Source organism: Hypanus sabinus, chromosome 4 (genome assembly GCF_030144855.1).
Source record: "Hypanus sabinus isolate sHypSab1 chromosome 4, sHypSab1.hap1, whole genome shotgun sequence".
NCBI lineage: Eukaryota > Metazoa > Chordata > Chondrichthyes > Myliobatiformes > Dasyatidae > Hypanus > Hypanus sabinus.
The window spans coordinates 63,083,448-63,102,229 of record NC_082709.1 but is presented as its reverse complement, the minus strand read 5'-3'; the positions used below and the strand labels follow the sequence as shown (position 1 = coordinate 63,102,229).

The following is an 18,782-nucleotide window of genomic DNA, read 5'->3' as shown; positions in this document are numbered from 1 at the left end:
CATCCAACTCCAGCGTCTGCAATCACTTGTATCTCTGGTAGAGACAAGCTGGAGCAAAGGCCATCTCCAGAGGTGAGGGAATGGCAGTGGGGAACGTGTTAGTGTTTTTCATGTGGGGGGGGGGGGAAGTCATCAAATGAACTGCTTTTTCAGACATGGAGCCTTCTTCACTCATCAATCTTACCACAGGTTCTTGCCACATGCAGTTCTCTACACTGACTGAAAACAAGTACAACCAGAGTTCTTCACACACTGATCACGATAATGGAAGGAGACACAACATTCTCCTGTTTGCTCGTCTCTGAGTAATAACAGCATCATATGGATGCCAATATTAAATAAGAGTTTTGTGATGAATTAAATTGAAAATAATAGCTAGAAAACAAATTGACCGATAGTAATCTAATCAGTGGCAGTTACTGAGCTAATGAAGACTTTATAAGGTCAGCTGATTACTGAAATTAAAATAATAGCCTTGAATATCTTATCTGTGATTTTAATCAAAAGAGCAGTGGAGCAGGTATCGGTTTCCATCTGCACTTTTAGACGCAATGTTTTCTTTTGTTGTGCGTGCCTTTGCTCTTGGAGGCTCTGGGTAGTGAGAAGACTGATTATTTCCTGGCATGATAGAGTCACTAACAAGTATTGAGTATGAGCTGTCCAGTTAATCCCACTCCAGACCACTTCCTGCAACTCTATAAGATTCGTCCCCCTTCTGGGTTTTTAATCTTCAGTTGAAAGCTGCTATTGAATCTGCTTCCTTTATCATTTCCAAGCTGATAATCAGACACAGCCGTGAAAGAGGTTTCATCTTTGAATCATTTATTGAATCATTTGTTGTCTAGTTTCCAGTGCTTCATGTTTAGAAACTGTTGCCTCCCCAAACCTTTCATGACATTGAATGGCTGGATTAAATCTCTTGACAAGAACTTGCGGGTCAGTTAGAAGACAGTTGATCAACAATGCGGCTTCCCTTAGTCTGCTGGCCAGCGCAGGCAAAGTTAATCCAGTGGCTGCGTCAAGTGAGGCTGTTAGCAAGCTACTCATTAATGGACTTAACATTTCAAAATGCTCATCCGTAAGAGAAGTATACTCTAGTTTCATTGGATTGCACAGTGGCACAGATGTTGGGATTACTGCAACACACACAAAATGCTGGAGGAACTCAGCAAGCCAGACAGCATCTATGGAATAAAGTTCAGTTAACATTTCAGACACAGACCCTTCATGTTGGCTGAACATCGATTTCTCAAACTTCCAGTAATGCCTTGACCCCTCCCCCTTTCACCATTTCCCGTCCCCTTGTCCCTCTCTCCTGTTATCTCCTTGCCCGCCCATCACCTCCCTCTGGTGCTCCTTCATTTCCCCCCCTCTTCTTCCTTCCATGACCTTCTGTTCCTTTCACCAATCAACTTCCTAGCTCTTTGCTTCATCCCACCCTCTCCAAGTTTCACCTATCATCTGGCATTTCTCTCTTCTCCCTCCCCCCCCCACCCCTTCCACCTTTCAAATCTACTCCTCCCGACTGTAATTTTTTCCATAGATGCTGCCTGGCCTGCTGAGTTCCTCCAGGATTTTGTGTGTGGTGCTGGGTTATGGTGCCATTCATGTAATGGACTGGGTTGAGAGTGAAACAGGACTAGTGTGGAAGGGTGGCTGGTGGTCAGCACAGGCTCAGAGAGGGCAAAAGACCTGTTTCTGTGATGTGTGACTCATTCTTTGAAGAGCTGCATTTCCACTTCCAACACCTCTTTTCATTCTGATGCTTGTTACCTTTACAGTATTACTTTTTATTTCTTTTTCTGTTAAACTTCCAGATATCTGGTTGTCTATTAGATTAGGATCTAAACAATTGACTCTCGTGAGTTTGTTTTGACAGGAACATCTAGCCCCCATCAGCCCCGTTCCCCTTCTTAGAATCATAGAGAAAAAGGCATGGAAGCAGGCCTTTCGGCCCTCTGAGTCCATGCTGTCTACCTATTACCCATTTACTGTATGTTAATCCTAGTCCAGCTCATTTTATTCTTCCCACATTCCAATCATCTCACCCCAGATTCCACCAGCCACCTACATGCTGGAGTCAGTTTACAGGGGCCAATTAACCCATCAACCTGCATTGCTTTGGGATGTAGAAAGAAGCTGAAACACCCACAGGAGTTCAACACATTCAGGGGGAAAATGTGCAATCTCCCCACAGACAGCACTGGAGGTCAGGCTAGAGCTTACTTTACTGGAATGGTGAGGCACCAGTGCTACCCATTGCACTGCCGTCCCTTTGTATTTGCTGTCACTCTTGTGCACGGTGATTGAAGTGAAGACTGGCTTCTTGTGGCATTAACAGAGGATGGTTAGGAAGGGAGTGCGCTCGTCACTTCTCACACTCATTCTGGCCGTTGTAGACACGAGTCTGATGTACAACCCAGAGCCGGGCAGCCTCTTCTAAACCCCTCTCATCTCCCCAATGTCAATATTCCTTTGGCTCTGAAAGAGTTTATTGATCATCTTTTTTGTGCAGGCGATGGAAGATGAGGGGGGTGTGGTTGGTGTTGGTGAGGTTCATGAACAAGTTCGACAGGTTGGATCATTCAGGTAGTAGTGCAAATTGTAATTGGAAGTTAATTCAAACACTCCACTCCACTTTGTAAATACACCATGTTAGATGCCTTGGAACCTGGCAAGTAAGACAGACAACTCTGTCCAAATGGAGAAAGAGTGGGTTGCTGATTAACATTCACAAGACACTCTTATCATAGACAACTTGTATTATACATATAATGATAGAGATGGAAGCTATTCAGTCCATTGATTCATAGGAAGTCCCTTTGCACTGTACAAAGTATTTTGTTATGTGGAGGAAAGGAATTTAAAGGCCAATGGCTAAACATGATCAGAACCTGCTTTGTGCAGTTCCTTTCTGCACGTGGAAGCCAGCAGGTGTGTGTAGTGACAGCAATTCGCATTTTACTGTCTCTTGTGTACTGGAGTCCATTAACTGTGGCTACCTCACACAGAAACAAGAGAGTTGAAGCTCATTGCTGGGTGAATTCAGGGCACCACCTGGAGATTGCGAGGTCTCTCATCTTCAAGAAGTTGCCCTGGTGCTTGCTCTCACCTTTGCTCCAAACGATGAACAGCTTAACAATAAACGGCACTGATTGTCCATAGCAATGCTGCTGTGATATTCGTGATCAGGCTTGGCACTGTTGCAACAGTGCAGTAGAAAGGGTACCCTCATTTAGGGTTGCTGTTTTCTAGACTCGGCTCAAAGCCCTCAGGTGTGAGGTGAATGGGACACTGGTTATGTGGTTATATTTTCATTAGTCTTGAGTCAGGAAGACTGTCTTACAACAGAATGTGGTAGACTTGAGGTGAAAGAGTGAGATGAGTAGTTGAGAATAGTGTAGTGCCCATTCCCCAATGTTAACCCAGCTCCTGGTCTGATGAACGCAGATGAACTCTTAACACCCCAAAGCCCACGTGCATCTTGAACAGACTTGTACTCCAAATTTGGACTGTTGCGTTTTTCTATATAAAACGCTGCTTGTTTTGGTAAACCTGTTAAGAGTGTTAAAAGATGACATGTTGCCTATACAGGAAGGGAAAAATCAACAAACACCATCCTTTGGAGCAGAAAGCAATATTAAGATCATTTTCATTTCATTTTCCAAAATCTCCCAGCAATTTCCCATCCATTTGTATTTCAGTTGATGCATTTGGTATTGATTAGCAGAGACAAAAATCTCTGCCTGTTCTGCTACCCTGGGGTCTGGGGACTTCCTACAGTGTCTGCCTGTACTGACCATTGCCTCTAGCCCGTGCTTGCATGCAGTCTTGTTCAAAGAGCTTCCTGTAGCTGTAGGAGCCAAATGCCTTTCTGTGAATTTGTTGATTTGGACCTTGAATGAAAATGCATACTAAGCAATTTGGGGGTAGTGTGGGGGTGGATGGGGGATGCAAAATCACTGGTTTGTTTCTGTAAAATGTTCTTTCTTCTTCCATTCTGTTCTTACAGGAAACTAGTTTTCAGTCACCCTGTTTTCCGTTATGAAAAGAGTGAAAATTGTTTGATCTGCATTTATATAAAAAACACAATTGATTTTTTTTAAAAACATGTTTGACTTGTAGCATTTATCTGTTGATGGTGTTACTTTAAAGTATCCCTTTTTCCCTCTACACAGTGAGCTTGGCCACTAACAGGCTGATAGGTGCAGTGGCAGGGACCATTCTGGCTCTGGGGGTGATTTTTGGAGGAACTGGGTGGGGAATAGAGTAAGCATCCTTCTTGGTCTCCAAGTCATTGGTATTGGTGACAGTGTGTGTGCGTGTGTGTGTTTATATGTGTGTATGTATGTGTGTGTATATGTGTGTGAGTGTGGTACACGTTAAACCTGAGGCCTCTGTGCGTTTTGTCTTATTGGCTTTCTGTTGGTGTGATTGACTGTATTTCCATGTCATGTGATTGACCCGCGTCTGTAACGTGACTTTTTTTGCTTGTGTGGTGTTGAAACCCTCTCCTTTCTGGGGCATGTGGGGCATTAAAGGGGGGGAGGGGTTTAAATAATGAGTAAAGGTACACAGGAAGGCACAGTAGCATGGTGCTTGAGTCTTTTATTTCTGCTTTCAGGTGTGTCAGGTGTAACAGGTTGCCAAGCAACCAGCTCTGACTAGGCCCCAAAGTCCTCTTGCATTAAATCTCTCAGTGGAAGGAAATGCAGCAAGGACTTTTGAAACCCACTCTAAGTTCTAGTCTAGTCATCTAGACAAGGTGTTGAGAGGTGGACACTGGCCCAAGCTCTGACCTGTGGTCTCGCATCTTCTCCAAATTACTCAGCCGAGATCTGCAAGAGTAATTCTAATCGGATTGAGAATGGGGATAAAGGCTTCATCCTTCTGGTCTATGTTCAAGCCTAACTGTTCTTGCAATCACAACTGGTGCATGGTCAAATTGCAGGAGTTACACCCAGCAGAAACTGCAAAGATCACAGGCGCTCCACCAAGTAATGTATGGTGTTAAACAAAAAAAGTACCAGGAGCAAAATGAAATGAAACAGCAGAGTAACCAGTTAATGGTAATGTAGCAGTCACCTTACTAAGTATTGCTGGTACAATTTTCTTTAATTGAATTAGATTTTACAAGTTGACTCTAAATGAGAGGAAATCACCGCCAATTGGGTCACCTGGCCAATTGTACTCTTGTATTGACACAACCAAGTTCTTCTGCCACACGCACAGCTGTCATTTCCATTGAAGTGACCAGGATGTCCATTGAGTTGGTGGGTGTAGCATGCTGCACACTGGGCTCAAGCACTCCTTTTTCTCCAAGCTCCTTAGCTTGCGAGGCACCACTAAGCAGTCCAGAATCAGTATGGCAACCGTGATAGCTATTTTTTTTGTTGCAGCACTGTTTCAGCCAGTTTATGGCTGAAGTAAGAGTGTTGCATTGGACTAGTGTACCCTTGGAAAGTCTGTTCTCCAACTTTTGAAAAAGCTTCTTCAAATCCATAGTGGAGGAGTTTGGTCTAATGATGTATGATCTTGTGAATGTTCCAGCCTTCAAATCTGTTAACAAATGTTTTCTGACATTTTTGTTGAGTTAATTTATTTCATGTAACTGCAGACTTAACATTATTATTGAAAAAAAAAGAAAATTTCCAAGGAAAATATCTGCACAGGTTAAATATTTATATAAAAGAAATATATTTTCAAGAGTATTGTCCTAATCTTTTAAATAATCATAATTAATTACTCAGTCTTTCTTCACCTCTTTTTCCATAATCTACTTCTTTCTTTTTAGTCTTGTTCTTATTTTACCCTCTCTTGTTCTCCATAGCCCTCTTTTCTTTATTGACACCATAGAAAGGCATAGAAGTGGTTGGGCATATCTGTGGCAGTACAGTTGTCAATAGCCACCTTAGTTAAACACAGTCTTCATCCAAGAACTCCCCTTTTGGATCAAAGGGTCACTTAAAACTCCAATCTCTTTTTCCTTTAAGCTATAGACTGGAAGAGAGTCACTTCATTGACGGACAATATGTATTTTGCATGGTGTAGTGTTCAACGGTGAAATTTAAAAAGTTTGATGTGCAGTCATTTCTAATTAGCATAAGTACAAATTGTTTTCCCTCAAGTGTACCTTGGTGGTTGGTTCTTATGCTGTTTCTTCCCATGATCCTTTATCACAGGTCCTAGCGCCACCAATCTTATAATAGGGTCCATCGCAGGCGCCATCCTGGTGGCTGCTATTGTCCTTGGGGGGACAGGATGGGGTTTTAAGTAAGCATTGTCGCATGTCTTATCTTCAATAGCTATGGCACTACCTTCTGCTTACAACACCAAGTTTTGAGGTTCTGCTGCAAGATCCAAACAGAAATAATCCTGACTGAAGGAATGATCACTAAAATGAACACGAAGTGGTTAAAATATATTTTTCTCCCGTTTCTCTCTGAAACATTGAAATCTAGCCCAGATATAGAGAGAAGCATTCTTTCTCTATCGGCTAATCTGCAGCAGAACCACAGACAATTTGGACTGGCCCAGCTCAGCTTGGTGCATGTTTAATTATCATTTATGTATATTTTCTACGATATCCGTAAAACAGCACATGTGCAAAGTGCTATTGATGCTTTGATCAATAGTTGGGTGTGGGAAGGAGTGAACGTTGGTTGCCTTGAGATTCTGCACGAGCATATACAATTTCCAGAGAGGCACAGAAACCATTTTTTTTGGGGAGCACATATTTGGAGTAAGAAAAGTGAATTGGTGTACTGTTTGTTTCTTTGTACTCAGTTGTAATATTGGTTATATAGTCATGGGGTAACACTGTGGTTGGCAATAATGGTGCACTCCTTGTCATTGACCCTATGGGTTTATTATATTCATAAATCTTACAGACATATTCATAACTTTGTAAATTACTTTTCCAGTCTGAGTGATTATCATATTTAAGGGAATTACTTGTATGCTTCATCACAGTTGTGTACCCCAGTCACATTCCAATTGAGGTGTCCTTTAACAGGGACAATGTATTTAGGTCTTGGGGCAATATCGCCAAAGAGTGAGCTCAGAACCTAACAAAGATTCACAAAGCAATGCTAAAGCTTTAACTCTGAGACTGTTGTGTAAGTTGTTAGTGGTACTTCATGCACTTAATTGTTTCCAGCACCTTTTCCAAGCTGGGGAGCTATCTGTGACATCACAAGCAACATGGGTATGCTTGAGATGAAGGGGCTGGTGAAAGGTGATGGAATTCTAAATAAAGCTTCCACCTTAAAGAAGCCCATGTTAAAGAAACACACTTCGTTGAAGAATGGATTCTATATTTTAGGAAAAGAAAATGGTAGGCATGGTTTTGTAATTTTTTAATATTTAATTTTATCTTTCCTGCTTTTAGAAACCTAGTAGGTAATTAGCACAGACTGAGAACTCCTGTAAATTGGTTCCATTGATGTTAGGACCTGGCGGTACCAGGCATTATAGAAGGCTCCGAATATGAAATTATTCTGTTTCTGGAAGGAGAAACTTAACTCTTGATTTTGTATCTTTTTTGATTTTTCTCCTAGAACCTGCTGAAAAATTTCTGGCTTTGTCTTTTCAGGTCCAATAGAGGCATATATCAAACGTAGCCTAAGCTATCTCAAAGTCTTCCAAGTCTCGGCAGGCAGGCAGAGATCTATAATCTCTGCCTTGTCCCTATGTAGAAGCTTTATGTCTCGAATGCAGCACAGTCAACGGAGTGAAGTAATAATTAGTAATTAATATTTTTGAAGACTCACTCATATTTCCCAATCAGACAATTCTGATTTTATTCTGTTTGTTTGACTTGAAAATCCCAAAAAGATTCGGATTCCAAATCTGGCTCTTCCAATTTGATGCATATTTGAATATATTTTACTTGTTTCTTGACTCACTTTAAATGTAAATGTTAAACTGTAGGTATTGATTTGAAGTGGTTCGAAACATGAAAGATCTAGTCAGAGGTGCTGCATCAGCAGCAAGTTGTTCTAGTGCTTCTGACGTGGGACCATTTGTACTGAAATGGTTATTGTACTGCTGATGTATGGTAAGGGTGCAGAGATGTTGGAAAAGATGCAGTGGAGATTTGGAAAAGTGTTGCTAGAACAGAGAGATTAATAACCATGAGAAAGAATTGAATAGGCTAGAGCTTGTTCCCTTTAGAAAAGGGAAATTTGAAGGCTGACCCAGCAAATGGTGAAAGTGTCTGACAGGAAATTGGGAAGTACATTTTCCTTCAGAGGCTCTCAAGTGAGATGATTTATCTGGAGTTTAAATTCAAGCGATAGGCTGCCAGTATGTGTTAATTATATTTAACCAATCACTCATTATAAAGTAAGACTGGCAAAGCATATCAAAATTTATCCCCCAGGAGATCTAGCAGCATGTGCCCCATGAAATGTTTCCTTATTTATACCTTTTCTACCTTCACAATTTATTCCATTGTGAATCAATAGGGTTGGTTCAACACTCGAATGCAGGCTCATGCCTGCAGCCCTCTGGTGAGGGAGTGCCGTGCTGTCAGAGGAGTGTGTGAGTGCTGAAGCTGCTTCTTGGCCAATACCTCAGATTGAGGATGGTTTACTCCCACTCCAAGCTTTTCTTGAGTTTGAACCACAGATGAGCAGGAGGTGCCAGATGAAGCAGGGAGATGGGTGGAATGTATGAAGCTAGGGCTCTTCCAGCATTTATATGGGGCTTCTTTGTGCTCCCAGATTCAAGGCTCTGTCTGTCCCTTCAGGTGAATTTAAAAGATCCCAAGAGAGTGTGAATCTTCCTTGATGTACTGAATCACTTATCTGCAACTAAATGAGAGGACCTAGTTCCTACTTCATTGCTATTTTTGGGAACAGGGCAGACAGGAGAGAACATAAGAAATAGGAGCAGGAGTCGGCCATCTGGCCTGTCGAACCTGCTCCGCTATTCAATAAGATCATGGCTGATCTGGCCATGGACTCATCTCCAACTACCTGCCTTTTCCCCATAACCCTGAATTCCCCTACTATGCAAAAACCTATCCAACCGTGTTGTAAATATATTTACTGTGGTCTCCACTGCTTCATTGGGTAGAGAATTCCACAGGTTCACCACTCTTAGGAAAAGCAGTTCCTCCTCATCTCCATCCTAAATCTACTGCCCCAAATCTTGAGGCTATGTCCCAAGATGCCATTACTGAAGCTACTCAGTTAGCATTTAGTAGAGGAGGGGGGACTGAAGTGAATGCCAGAGGAAATGCTAGAAGCGAACAGGACATCAGTTATGTCCAAGTCTGCCTTGACATCAATAAGGACAATTACACTGCCTTGTCTTGAATAGAAATAGGTCAAGTAAATTGATAATACAAAGATAGGTGGGAAAGTAGGTTATGAAGGAAAGATATCAATAGCTTAAGTGTGATATTAGAGTGGTGGTAAATGGAATTAGAAGAATTTTGGTGGGGATATTTACCCTCTTGTCCTGAACTTGAGCCCTCTAGTTCTTGATTCCTCAATTCTGGATAAAAGAATCAGAAACTTGGAACCATGGTCATTACGCCAAGGACAGTTGATGATCTTGTTCCAGCTGTGAGGGGTTTTGGTGAATTCATTTCTGGAGTTTTGAGTTTAAGCAAAGGCGTGGTTGCTTTAGAGGCAGTGCACTGTAGATTCACTAGTTCAATCACTCCAGTCAAGGGATTGTCTTGGAAAGAAAGGTTGTATACTCTGGAAGCTGGATAAATAAATGAGAAGAGAGTGATTTGTTCCTGAGGGGGGTTGCTAGGGAAACAATGGGAGAGTCTAGAATTCACATTGGGAAGGATGGGTTCTGGGGAAAGTAATGCCAACCACAAGACTGTGTTGAGGAGAAATTTCTGCTGTCAGGTTATGAATCTTTGGAATTTGCTACTACAGAGAAGATGCTGAGATGAGAGCTACAAAGAATTGCATGGAAGGTTATGGAGTTTAGGCAGGTAAACAGAGAAGTCCGAGATCAGGGGACCTTAGTTTGAGTGAGGTTGAGGGTCTGAATGGCTTACCCCTGCTGTTACATGGTTGTTCAAAGTAAATTTGTTATGGTAGGATTAGCCTCTGATGTAGGAAGATGCAACGTATTTGGAGATTTTGGAAGGGGAAGGGAAGCTAGTCAGGGTCAAAAGTTCAAAGAATGGTGGATTCAGACACTTGGACATAAGATCAGTGAACGTGGACAGCAAACAGGCTGCTTTTCAGACGATGTATTAATTGTTTTAAAGTCTGCAGGACACAGCTGTTGACCTTCATTATAGAATCAAAGTCCTACAAATTTCAGCCGGATTATATTGTGCCCCGTGTGTGTATGTGCACATGAGCGCGTACACATGCACACACATGTGTGCATGCGCACGGAGTTAAAATTAGATCTTTTCAAATAAATGGCTCAGTATTCTCAGAAGATGTATTTAAGAATATCTTGATCGAGGTGAGTCTCCTGTGAGATTAGGAAACAACTGAATCATTGCTAGCACTGGTTATTATCACGATTCTATTAGCATTTAATGTGAGCTATTCTATTTTAAGGTTTAGATCAACTTTAAGGTTGTTACATCATAAGTAAAGGAGTGCTCCAACATTAGTGATGATCTGGCTTGCTGGTGCTAGACATCTATGCAAGAGGATGCTAATTCTTGTTTTTTGTTATACCTTCCATGATATTGGAATTAGATACCATAGAGATTATACTCTTTGGAAATAACTGTCCTTTCAGACCCGCCTCCCAGTTTCTTTATCCCACAACTGGTTCCTTTCCAGATTTTATCGAAGTCTTTGAAAGTTGTTATTGAAACTGGATTCACTAGTTTTAGGACAGCACTTTACAGGTCATGACCACTGGCTGTGTGATTGGATAACATCTTACCTCAGAACCTTTTAATAAATATCTTAAAGGTGGAAAGTGAGAAAAAGCTGAAGAACTTTAGAAGCAGGATTTGGTGATTTGACTCATTCTGCCTGCTCAAGATCATGGTTGATCTTTTAATTTAGTGCACTCTCCTGTATTTACTTTAAACTTCAGTATCTCAAGATTATTTTCTCTCCTGAGTACGCTCAGCAACTGAAGTTTCATTCTACTCTTGGGCAAAGAAATCTAAAGATTCACCACTTTTGAGGTGAAGAAATTCCTTCTCATCTCTGTCATGAGTGCCTAGTCCCTTATGTTGAATTGGGGTTTGCTACTTCATAGAGTTATACAGCATAGAAATGAGCCACTCGGCTCAAATTGCCCATGCTGGCCATGACGCCTATCTGTGCTAGTCCCATTTGCCTGAAAGTGGCCCATATCTCTCCAAAGCTTTCCAAATGTTGATTCAGACATTGTCATTTTAAGCACTTCTATCACTTTCTCCTGCAGCTCAATCCATATATCCATCACACTCTGTGTGCGAAAAATTTCCACTCAGATTCCCTTTAATTTTTTCCCCTCTCACCCTAAACCTATTCCCTCTACCCTGGGAAAAGACTACGACCATCCACCCTATCTATACTCATGATAACATTATAAATCCTAAAGCTGGCCTCTCAGCTTCTGCTCCAGGGAAAGCATTCTGAGCCTATCCAGTCTCTCCTTCTAAGTCAAGCCCTCCAGTCCAGGTAACATCCTTGTGAATCTTTTCTGCACTCCCTGTAGCTTAATAATATCCTTCCTACAGCATGGCAACCTGAACTGAATAGTGATTCTAAACACCCCACCCAAGGGAAACATCAACTCTGCATCTCCACTATCCAGAATTTTGTATGCTTCAATGAGATCTCATTGTGTTGCATTCGGACTGTGGTGGCAAATACTTGGTGTAAGGCAGCAATTGTGTGAGTTCATGAGGGCAGCATTTGAAGAGGACTGTACTCTGACTCAACTTGGATGTTTTCTTGAATCAAGCCCCACTTCATTTACTGTCTTGGTCTTCAGCTTACAGAATCTATTGATGGATCCCTTTCCTTTCTGATCTTCTGAAAAGCCAAGACTTTACCCCCCACACTCACCCACTGAACAGCAGTTCTATTCACTCTGAGAGCCTGCTCAACAACATTCTCAGGGCTCTGCCATTTACTGTGTGTGTTCTGCCCTGGCTAATCTCCCCAATCTTCCATCTTCCCACTGGCATTGTTTGCACACACCTTCTTTGTCTGTGGTCTGACCTTCCTTCGAGCTTTTAATTAGCAAGCATCCAGTTGTTGAAAGGTGCTATATAAATGTTACTTGAAGGCGTTGGACAATATGTGCTACCAGCACCAATGCATAAGCAAGCAATACATACCTAATATTTTGCCCATGTACAGAACAGTGTGATTTGTGTAGTTTACACTTTATGCTCTGATATCCTGTAGTGGTGCTTTGATCTTGTGTGATGATTCATTGAGGGGTTGCTACCCCCTTACCTTTGTCCTCCTTATCTTTCTTCCAAAGAAGTAAAGGCAAGTTGACACAATGTGGCTAACAAAAGAAGTCAAAGCCAACATAAAAGCTAAAGAAAGGCCAATTAATAGATCAACAATTAGCAAGAAGCTACAGAATAGGGAATCTTTTAAAAACCAATGGAAGGTGACTAAAAAAGTAGTTAAGAAAGAAAAGGTGGAATACAAAAGTAAGCTAGCCAATAATATTAAAGAGGACACCAAAAGTTTCTTCAGATAAATAGAGAGTAAAAGAGAGGCGAGCGCAGATATCAAACTACTGGAAAATAATGTTGGAGAGGTAGTAATGGGGGACAAGGAAATAGCAGAAGAATTGAATAAGTATTTTTTGTGTCTTCACTATGGAAGACACTAGCAGTATGGTTGAAGTTCAAGGGTGTCAGAAGTGTGTGAAGTTACCGTTCCAATGATGAAGGTTCTTGGGGAAACTGAAAGGTCTGAAGATAGATAAGTAACCTGGACCAGATGGTGTACTCCCAGAGTTCTGAAAGAGGGGGCTGAAGAGATTGTGGAGGCATTAGTAATGGTCTTTCAAGAATCACTAAATTCTGGAATGGTTCCAGAAGACTGGAAAATTGCAAATGTCACTCCACTCTTCAAGAAGGGAGAGAAGCAGATGAAGGAAATTTTAGGCCCATTAATGTGACCTCAGTGGTTGGAAAAATGTTGGGGTCAATTGTTAAGGACTTGACTTTTGGATACATGGAGGCACATGATAAAATAGACCATAGTCAGCATGGTTTCCTCTTTATTGGAATTCTTTGAAGAAATAACAAGCAGGATAGACAAAGGAGAATCGGTGAATGTTATATACTTGAATTGTCAGAAGGTCTTTTGACAAGGTGCCTCATGAGGTTGCTTAACAAGTTAACTGCTCATGGTATTACAGGAATGATACCATGGATAGAGCATTGGCTGATTGGCAGGATGAAAAGAGTGGGAATAAAGGGAGCCTTTTCTGATTGACTGCCGGTTCCACAGGGGTCTATGTTGGGACCATTTCTTTTTACATTATATATAAATGACTTGGATGACCGAATTGATGCCTTTGTTGCAAATTTTGTGGATGATACGAAGATAGGTGGAGGTAGCTTTGAGGAAGTAGAGAGGCTACAGAAGGAATTAGATTAGGAGAATGGGCAAAGAAGTGGCAGATGGAATACGGTATTGGGAAGTGTATGGTCATACACTTTGATAGAAGAAATAAATGGGTAGACTATTTTCTAAATGGAGAGAAAACTCAAAAATCTGAGGCGCAAAGCGACTTGGAAGTCCTTGTGCAGGATTCCCTAAAGGTTTGGTGGTGAGGAAGGCAAATGTGATGTTAGCATTTAATTTAAGAGGGCTAGAATATAAAAACAAGGATATAATGTTGAGGCTTTATAAAGCACTGGTGAGGCCTCACTTGAAGTATTGTGAGCAGCTTTGGGCCCCTTACCCAAGAAAGGATGTGCTGACTTTGGAGGGGATTCAGTGGAGGTTCACGAAAATGATTCTGGGATTAAAAGGCTTGTCATATGAAAAGTGCTTAATGGTTCTGGGCCTGAACTCACTAGAATTCAGAAAAATGAGGAGTGACCTCATTGAAACCTATTGAATGTTGAAAGGCCTCAATAGAATAGATGTAGAGAGGATGTTTCTTATGGTGGGGGAGTCTAAGACCAGAGGGCACAGCCTCAGCATAGAGTGGCATCCTTTTAGAATGGACATAAGGAATTACTTTAGTCAGAGAGTGGTGAATCTGTGGAATTCATTGCCACAGGCAGCTGTGGAGGCCGTCTTTAGGTACATTTAAGGCAGGGGTTGATAGATTGTTGATCAGTCAGAGCATGACGGGATATGGGGGGAAGGCAGGAGATTGGGGCTGAGGGGGAAAATGGATCAGCAATGATGAAACGACAGAGCAGACGCAATGGCCAAATAGCCTAATTCTGCTCCTATATATTATGGTCTTCTGGGTTTGTGTGGTTTTAGATTGAGTCACTGCCTGTAGAATTGGTTGCATATGGAACTGTGTTGCTTCCTGTGGTTTTTCACTTTGCTGAGTAAATTGACTGCTGTTATGTACTGGAAGCACCACAGCAGTTGTAGTGTGCAAAGTCAATTCGTTGATGGAAACAATTTGAGTACAAATTTGACATTTCATATTTTTTCTTCTTGTGATATACAGGAGGCCTTTGGGCCTGTCAAATTTATGCTGGCTCTTGGAGCAACTCGATTAATCATTCCCCACCCCCCCAACTTAATTCCCAATGACCTATTCACTGTCTCATGTCCATCATTTCATTCTACTTGTGCTTCCACCCACCTACATCAGGGGCAATTTACCATGGCCAGTTAACCAAGCAGCATGTTTTTGGGGTGTGGGAGGAAACCCACATGGTCACAAGCAGAATGTGAAACTCCACTTAAGACAGCACCAGAGGATAAGATCGAGCTGCGCTCGATCCTGCCTGTTTCTTTAAGTACTTCCGATCATTCCCTTTCCTCAGATCTTGCTGCAGCAGATTGTCGAGCCAAACAAGGAATCCCTGGGAATTTCTGCCGTGTGGGCTATCAGATCCTAAAGATCTCCAAGATTGACTTGCAGGGAGCCCAGTGTAAAAGGTATCAAGTATAACCATGGTGTTCCTCTCTCAGCTTCTGTTTAGTTGTGGACTGCATGGTTGGATGGAGTATCCAAGGCAGAATCAAAATCTGCAGAAGTGAGGCAGAAAACAATATCTGAAAGTGGAGAAAAGTGCAGTTGAAAGGCAGTACACAGGAGAGGTTCGGTCAGGAAAATCAGGGAGTGAAAGAGGATCCCAGCTGGTGGTCTGTGAAAGAAGCACTGAAAGCAGAACCAGAACTGGAAGAAACTTTCTAGCAAGGAAGTGCAAAAGGCAAACGCAGAAAAGCAGATGATATCTGATTGGAGGAAAATGTATTTTTAACATTTATTTATTTCTCCTTTTGAGAAATGCATCCATTGATAGAGTGGTTAAAAATATATGATGGGTGTCCTTCATTGGTTGGGAGTTTGAATTAAAGAGCCATGAGGCAATATTTTTAGCTCTATAAAATACTGGTTAGACAATACTTGGAGTACTGTCTTTAGATTTGGTTGCCTCGTTATAGGAAGAATGTGAAAGCTTTAGAAAGAATGCAGAGGAGATTTACCAGGATGCTGTGTGGACTAGAGAGCATGTCTTTTGGGTGTAGATTGTGAGAGATATGGCTTTTCTGTTTGGAGTGAAGGACGATGAAGGGGGACTTGATAGAGGCTTAGATCGAGTGGATAGCCAGAGACATTTTCCCAGGGCATAAATGGCTAATACCAGGGAACATAATTTTAAAGTGATTTGAGTAAGGTATGGGAGGGGGGGGGAGTCAGAGGTAATTTTTTTACACAGAGAATGGTGGGTGTGAGGATAGATAGATGATGGTAGAAGCAGATACATTAGGGGCATTTAAGAGACTCAGAGAAGCAAATGAATGATAGAAACATGAAGGGCTATATAGGAGGGAATGGTTAGCTTGATCTTAGAGTAGGTTAAAAGGGTGACCCAACATCATGGGACAAAGGGCATGTACTGTCCTGTAGTGCTCAATGTTCTATGGTTCCATGACACCTTTAATTTCCACATTACCTATTCTCGCCAAATTTCTATCCACTCCACCTAGATTTTGCTTCTCAGTAGGGGCAATTTTACAGTGGCCTATTAATCTACATCTGTGTGATGTGGGAGGAAACTGGAGCACCATAGTGAAACCTTCATGTTCACAGGAAGAAAGTGCATACTCCACACCGACAGCATCTGGGGTCAGGATTGAGCCTGTGCCCCTGGAGCTGTGAAGCAGCAGCTCTGTTAGCTGTGCCACCAACATTTGTTGCCTCCTTGAGGTGGTGAAACAGGCTGCATCAACTCATGGAGCACAGACAGGCACATTTGGATGGTTTTCCAATGAACCTTTGTGGAGCTTTCTAACATGAATGCCCTTGAAAGTGCCAGGAATTTTTGGAAATTTACTAGATCCAGTGGATCCATTAGCATGATTCCCAGTTTTCCCATGTGACTTGGAAAATCATACATGAAGACCATAAGACATGGGAGCTGAATTAGACCATTTGGCTCATCGAGTCTGCCCCACCATTTGATCATGGCTGATTTATTATCCTCTCAAACCCAGTTTTCCTCTTTTCTCCCCGTAACCTTTGATGCCCTTACTAATGAAGAATCTGTCAACCTCTGTTTTAAATATACCCAATGACTTGGCCTCCAAAGTCATCTGTGGCGATGAATTCCACAGACCTACCCTCTGGCTAAAGGAAAGGATTAAAGCAAACTGTCATTTCCTTCTGGATTCACCAACCACCGTCTATCAGGGAGAGCCGCAGGAAAGCTAATATATTAGACCAGCTCAATCCCAGAAGATCCAGGCCTGCAGGATCCCACCCTAAGCCCTTGACTTCATCGTCATTGTCAAATTTCCCTATTTATTTGCTCCTTCTCAGCTCCATCATTTTCTCCCTTTCCACGCCACTCTGTAATCCTAGTGCTCCATAAATTCCAGCCCTCCTAGACCTCCATTGCTCTGTTCATTGGCCGGGATTTTGATCCTTTGGGTCAGGATCAGTATTTTTCCTCCCTCTCTGTCTGATTACACTCCTTTTTAGCACCATGGGGTAGATTACCAGGTAACGATGTTGTTTAGATGCTGCTGAACTACTATATTTGCAAGAGGTCTATAGAGAATGGGTTTGCATCCACTCATTGGTCAGGTGATGTTTACAGAGTTCTGCTCCCTGGTGTATGCAGTACCTACGCTGCATCCCCCCACTGTGTTGGGCAGTGTCTGTATAGTGCCATTCCATTTAAAGCTACTTGCTTTTGGGATCTGGGCATCACGGGCCAGGCTAGCATTTATTGTCCTTGGGAAGGTTGTCGTCGATAGAAGGCTGGAGTCGATAGAGTCGTACAATATGAAAGTAGGAATTTCAATGCACCAATTCACTGCAGTCCTACACTAATACTGTTTTTATTCTCCCCGCGTTCCCATCATCTTCCCTGCCCCCACCCCGCCACATTCTACTACTCAACTGCATACAGGGACCAATATACAATTCCTGGTTAACCTATCCATCCGCATATCTGTGGGAGGTGGCAGCAAACTGGCGCATGCGGGAGGATGTGCGAACTCCACACGATGCCGGAGGTCAGGATCCTCCATTTTAACCCTCTGTCCACATCACTCACATAGTGCACTGCTAACATCCTTGAACTCTTATTTGTTGAAGAGCTGTCTAGCTGCTTCCTTTAACTAATAAGCTTCTTTGTTCCAATAATTTGAGGTCTAAACTGTTAAAATGGTGTAAACCTAGCCCGAGCATGGCCTCCTAGTAAAAGAACACAGGGAGAAGGTTTGGAGAGCAGGACAAAGCCTTGGAGGTAGAGGCCACACCAAATCCACAAAATCTCATAGTGAAGGAGTACTGCTCTGTGTGATATGTAGGCTTTTAGGTTAGTTATAAGGTTGAGACCCTTACTCCGGGGGGGGGGGGGGGGGCGGGGAATTAAAGCTTCCATCTCATTATTTCAGATCGCTTAAAAAAAACAGCTGTTCATTAGGGTTGGTAAGACCTTGCTATGCATAACAGTCACAAGAACATTACCAACGAAGTGTTTTAACATGGCCCAGTGTTGGGAGAGCTGTTTAATTCATTTGACAATAAGACAGTAAAGTATTTGCACTTACGAAGGAAATCCCAGAACAGCAGAGAGATTTGTTGGCCTGGAAAATATGTCTCTTTTGGAATTTTATGGTGTTCCTGGTGGGACAGGTTGGGAGTGGTAGTCTCAGTAGCTGTGTGAATGTTCACTGAGTTTATCGAGACACATTTGACTGATGCATACTTGGTAAATCGAGAGTTGACATTGCTGCTTAAGGACTCTATGAGAGTTGATTTTAACCTTGGCAAATTAGCTCACCATCCTCCTTTAAATGTGGACAAAACATGTTGCTGGTTACTTAGATGTGTCGAAGATCCAGCTGTATAACTGAGCCATAGAACACATTTGCCAGCCTTATTGATCTGGGCTGCAACATCGGATCATGGAGCTCCCATTTAAAGGCATTAAAATCAGCATTCACCAGCACCAGGGATCTCACAGGTGAAGGAGACGCTATGTTGGGCTTCGATATAGGAGAATAGGCACTCTACAAATATCCCTGGCAACTCCAATAGGATGAGATCCTGGAGTTTTCATTAGAATCATGTTCTGTTTCTCACTGCTTTGTTTCTTCTGCCATTGGTCTAGCTCATGTCACTGTTTACCTCCCCACTTAAAAAATTAATAAATGTTG

At 42.2% G+C, this 18,782-nt stretch overlaps 1 protein-coding gene across 8 annotated transcripts in view; it reads left to right on the top strand.

Annotated features, from left to right (window-relative positions):
- Window positions 1-18,782, top strand: part of LOC132392829 (disintegrin and metalloproteinase domain-containing protein 23-like) — a 153,330-nt gene that overhangs the window by 123,818 nt on the left and 10,730 nt on the right. For 2 of the 8 annotated variants that reach the window (XM_059967279.1, XM_059967274.1), the window contains one exon: window positions 17,528-17,955. The exons of 2 other annotated variants lie outside the window; for them this stretch is intronic. In XM_059967279.1, coding sequence (XP_059823262.1) covers window positions 17,528-17,742 — 215 coding nt within the window. In that variant the 3' untranslated portion in view covers window positions 17,743-17,955. 4 more of the 8 variants (XM_059967276.1, XM_059967281.1, XM_059967282.1 and 1 more) reach the window with 4 other exon arrangements.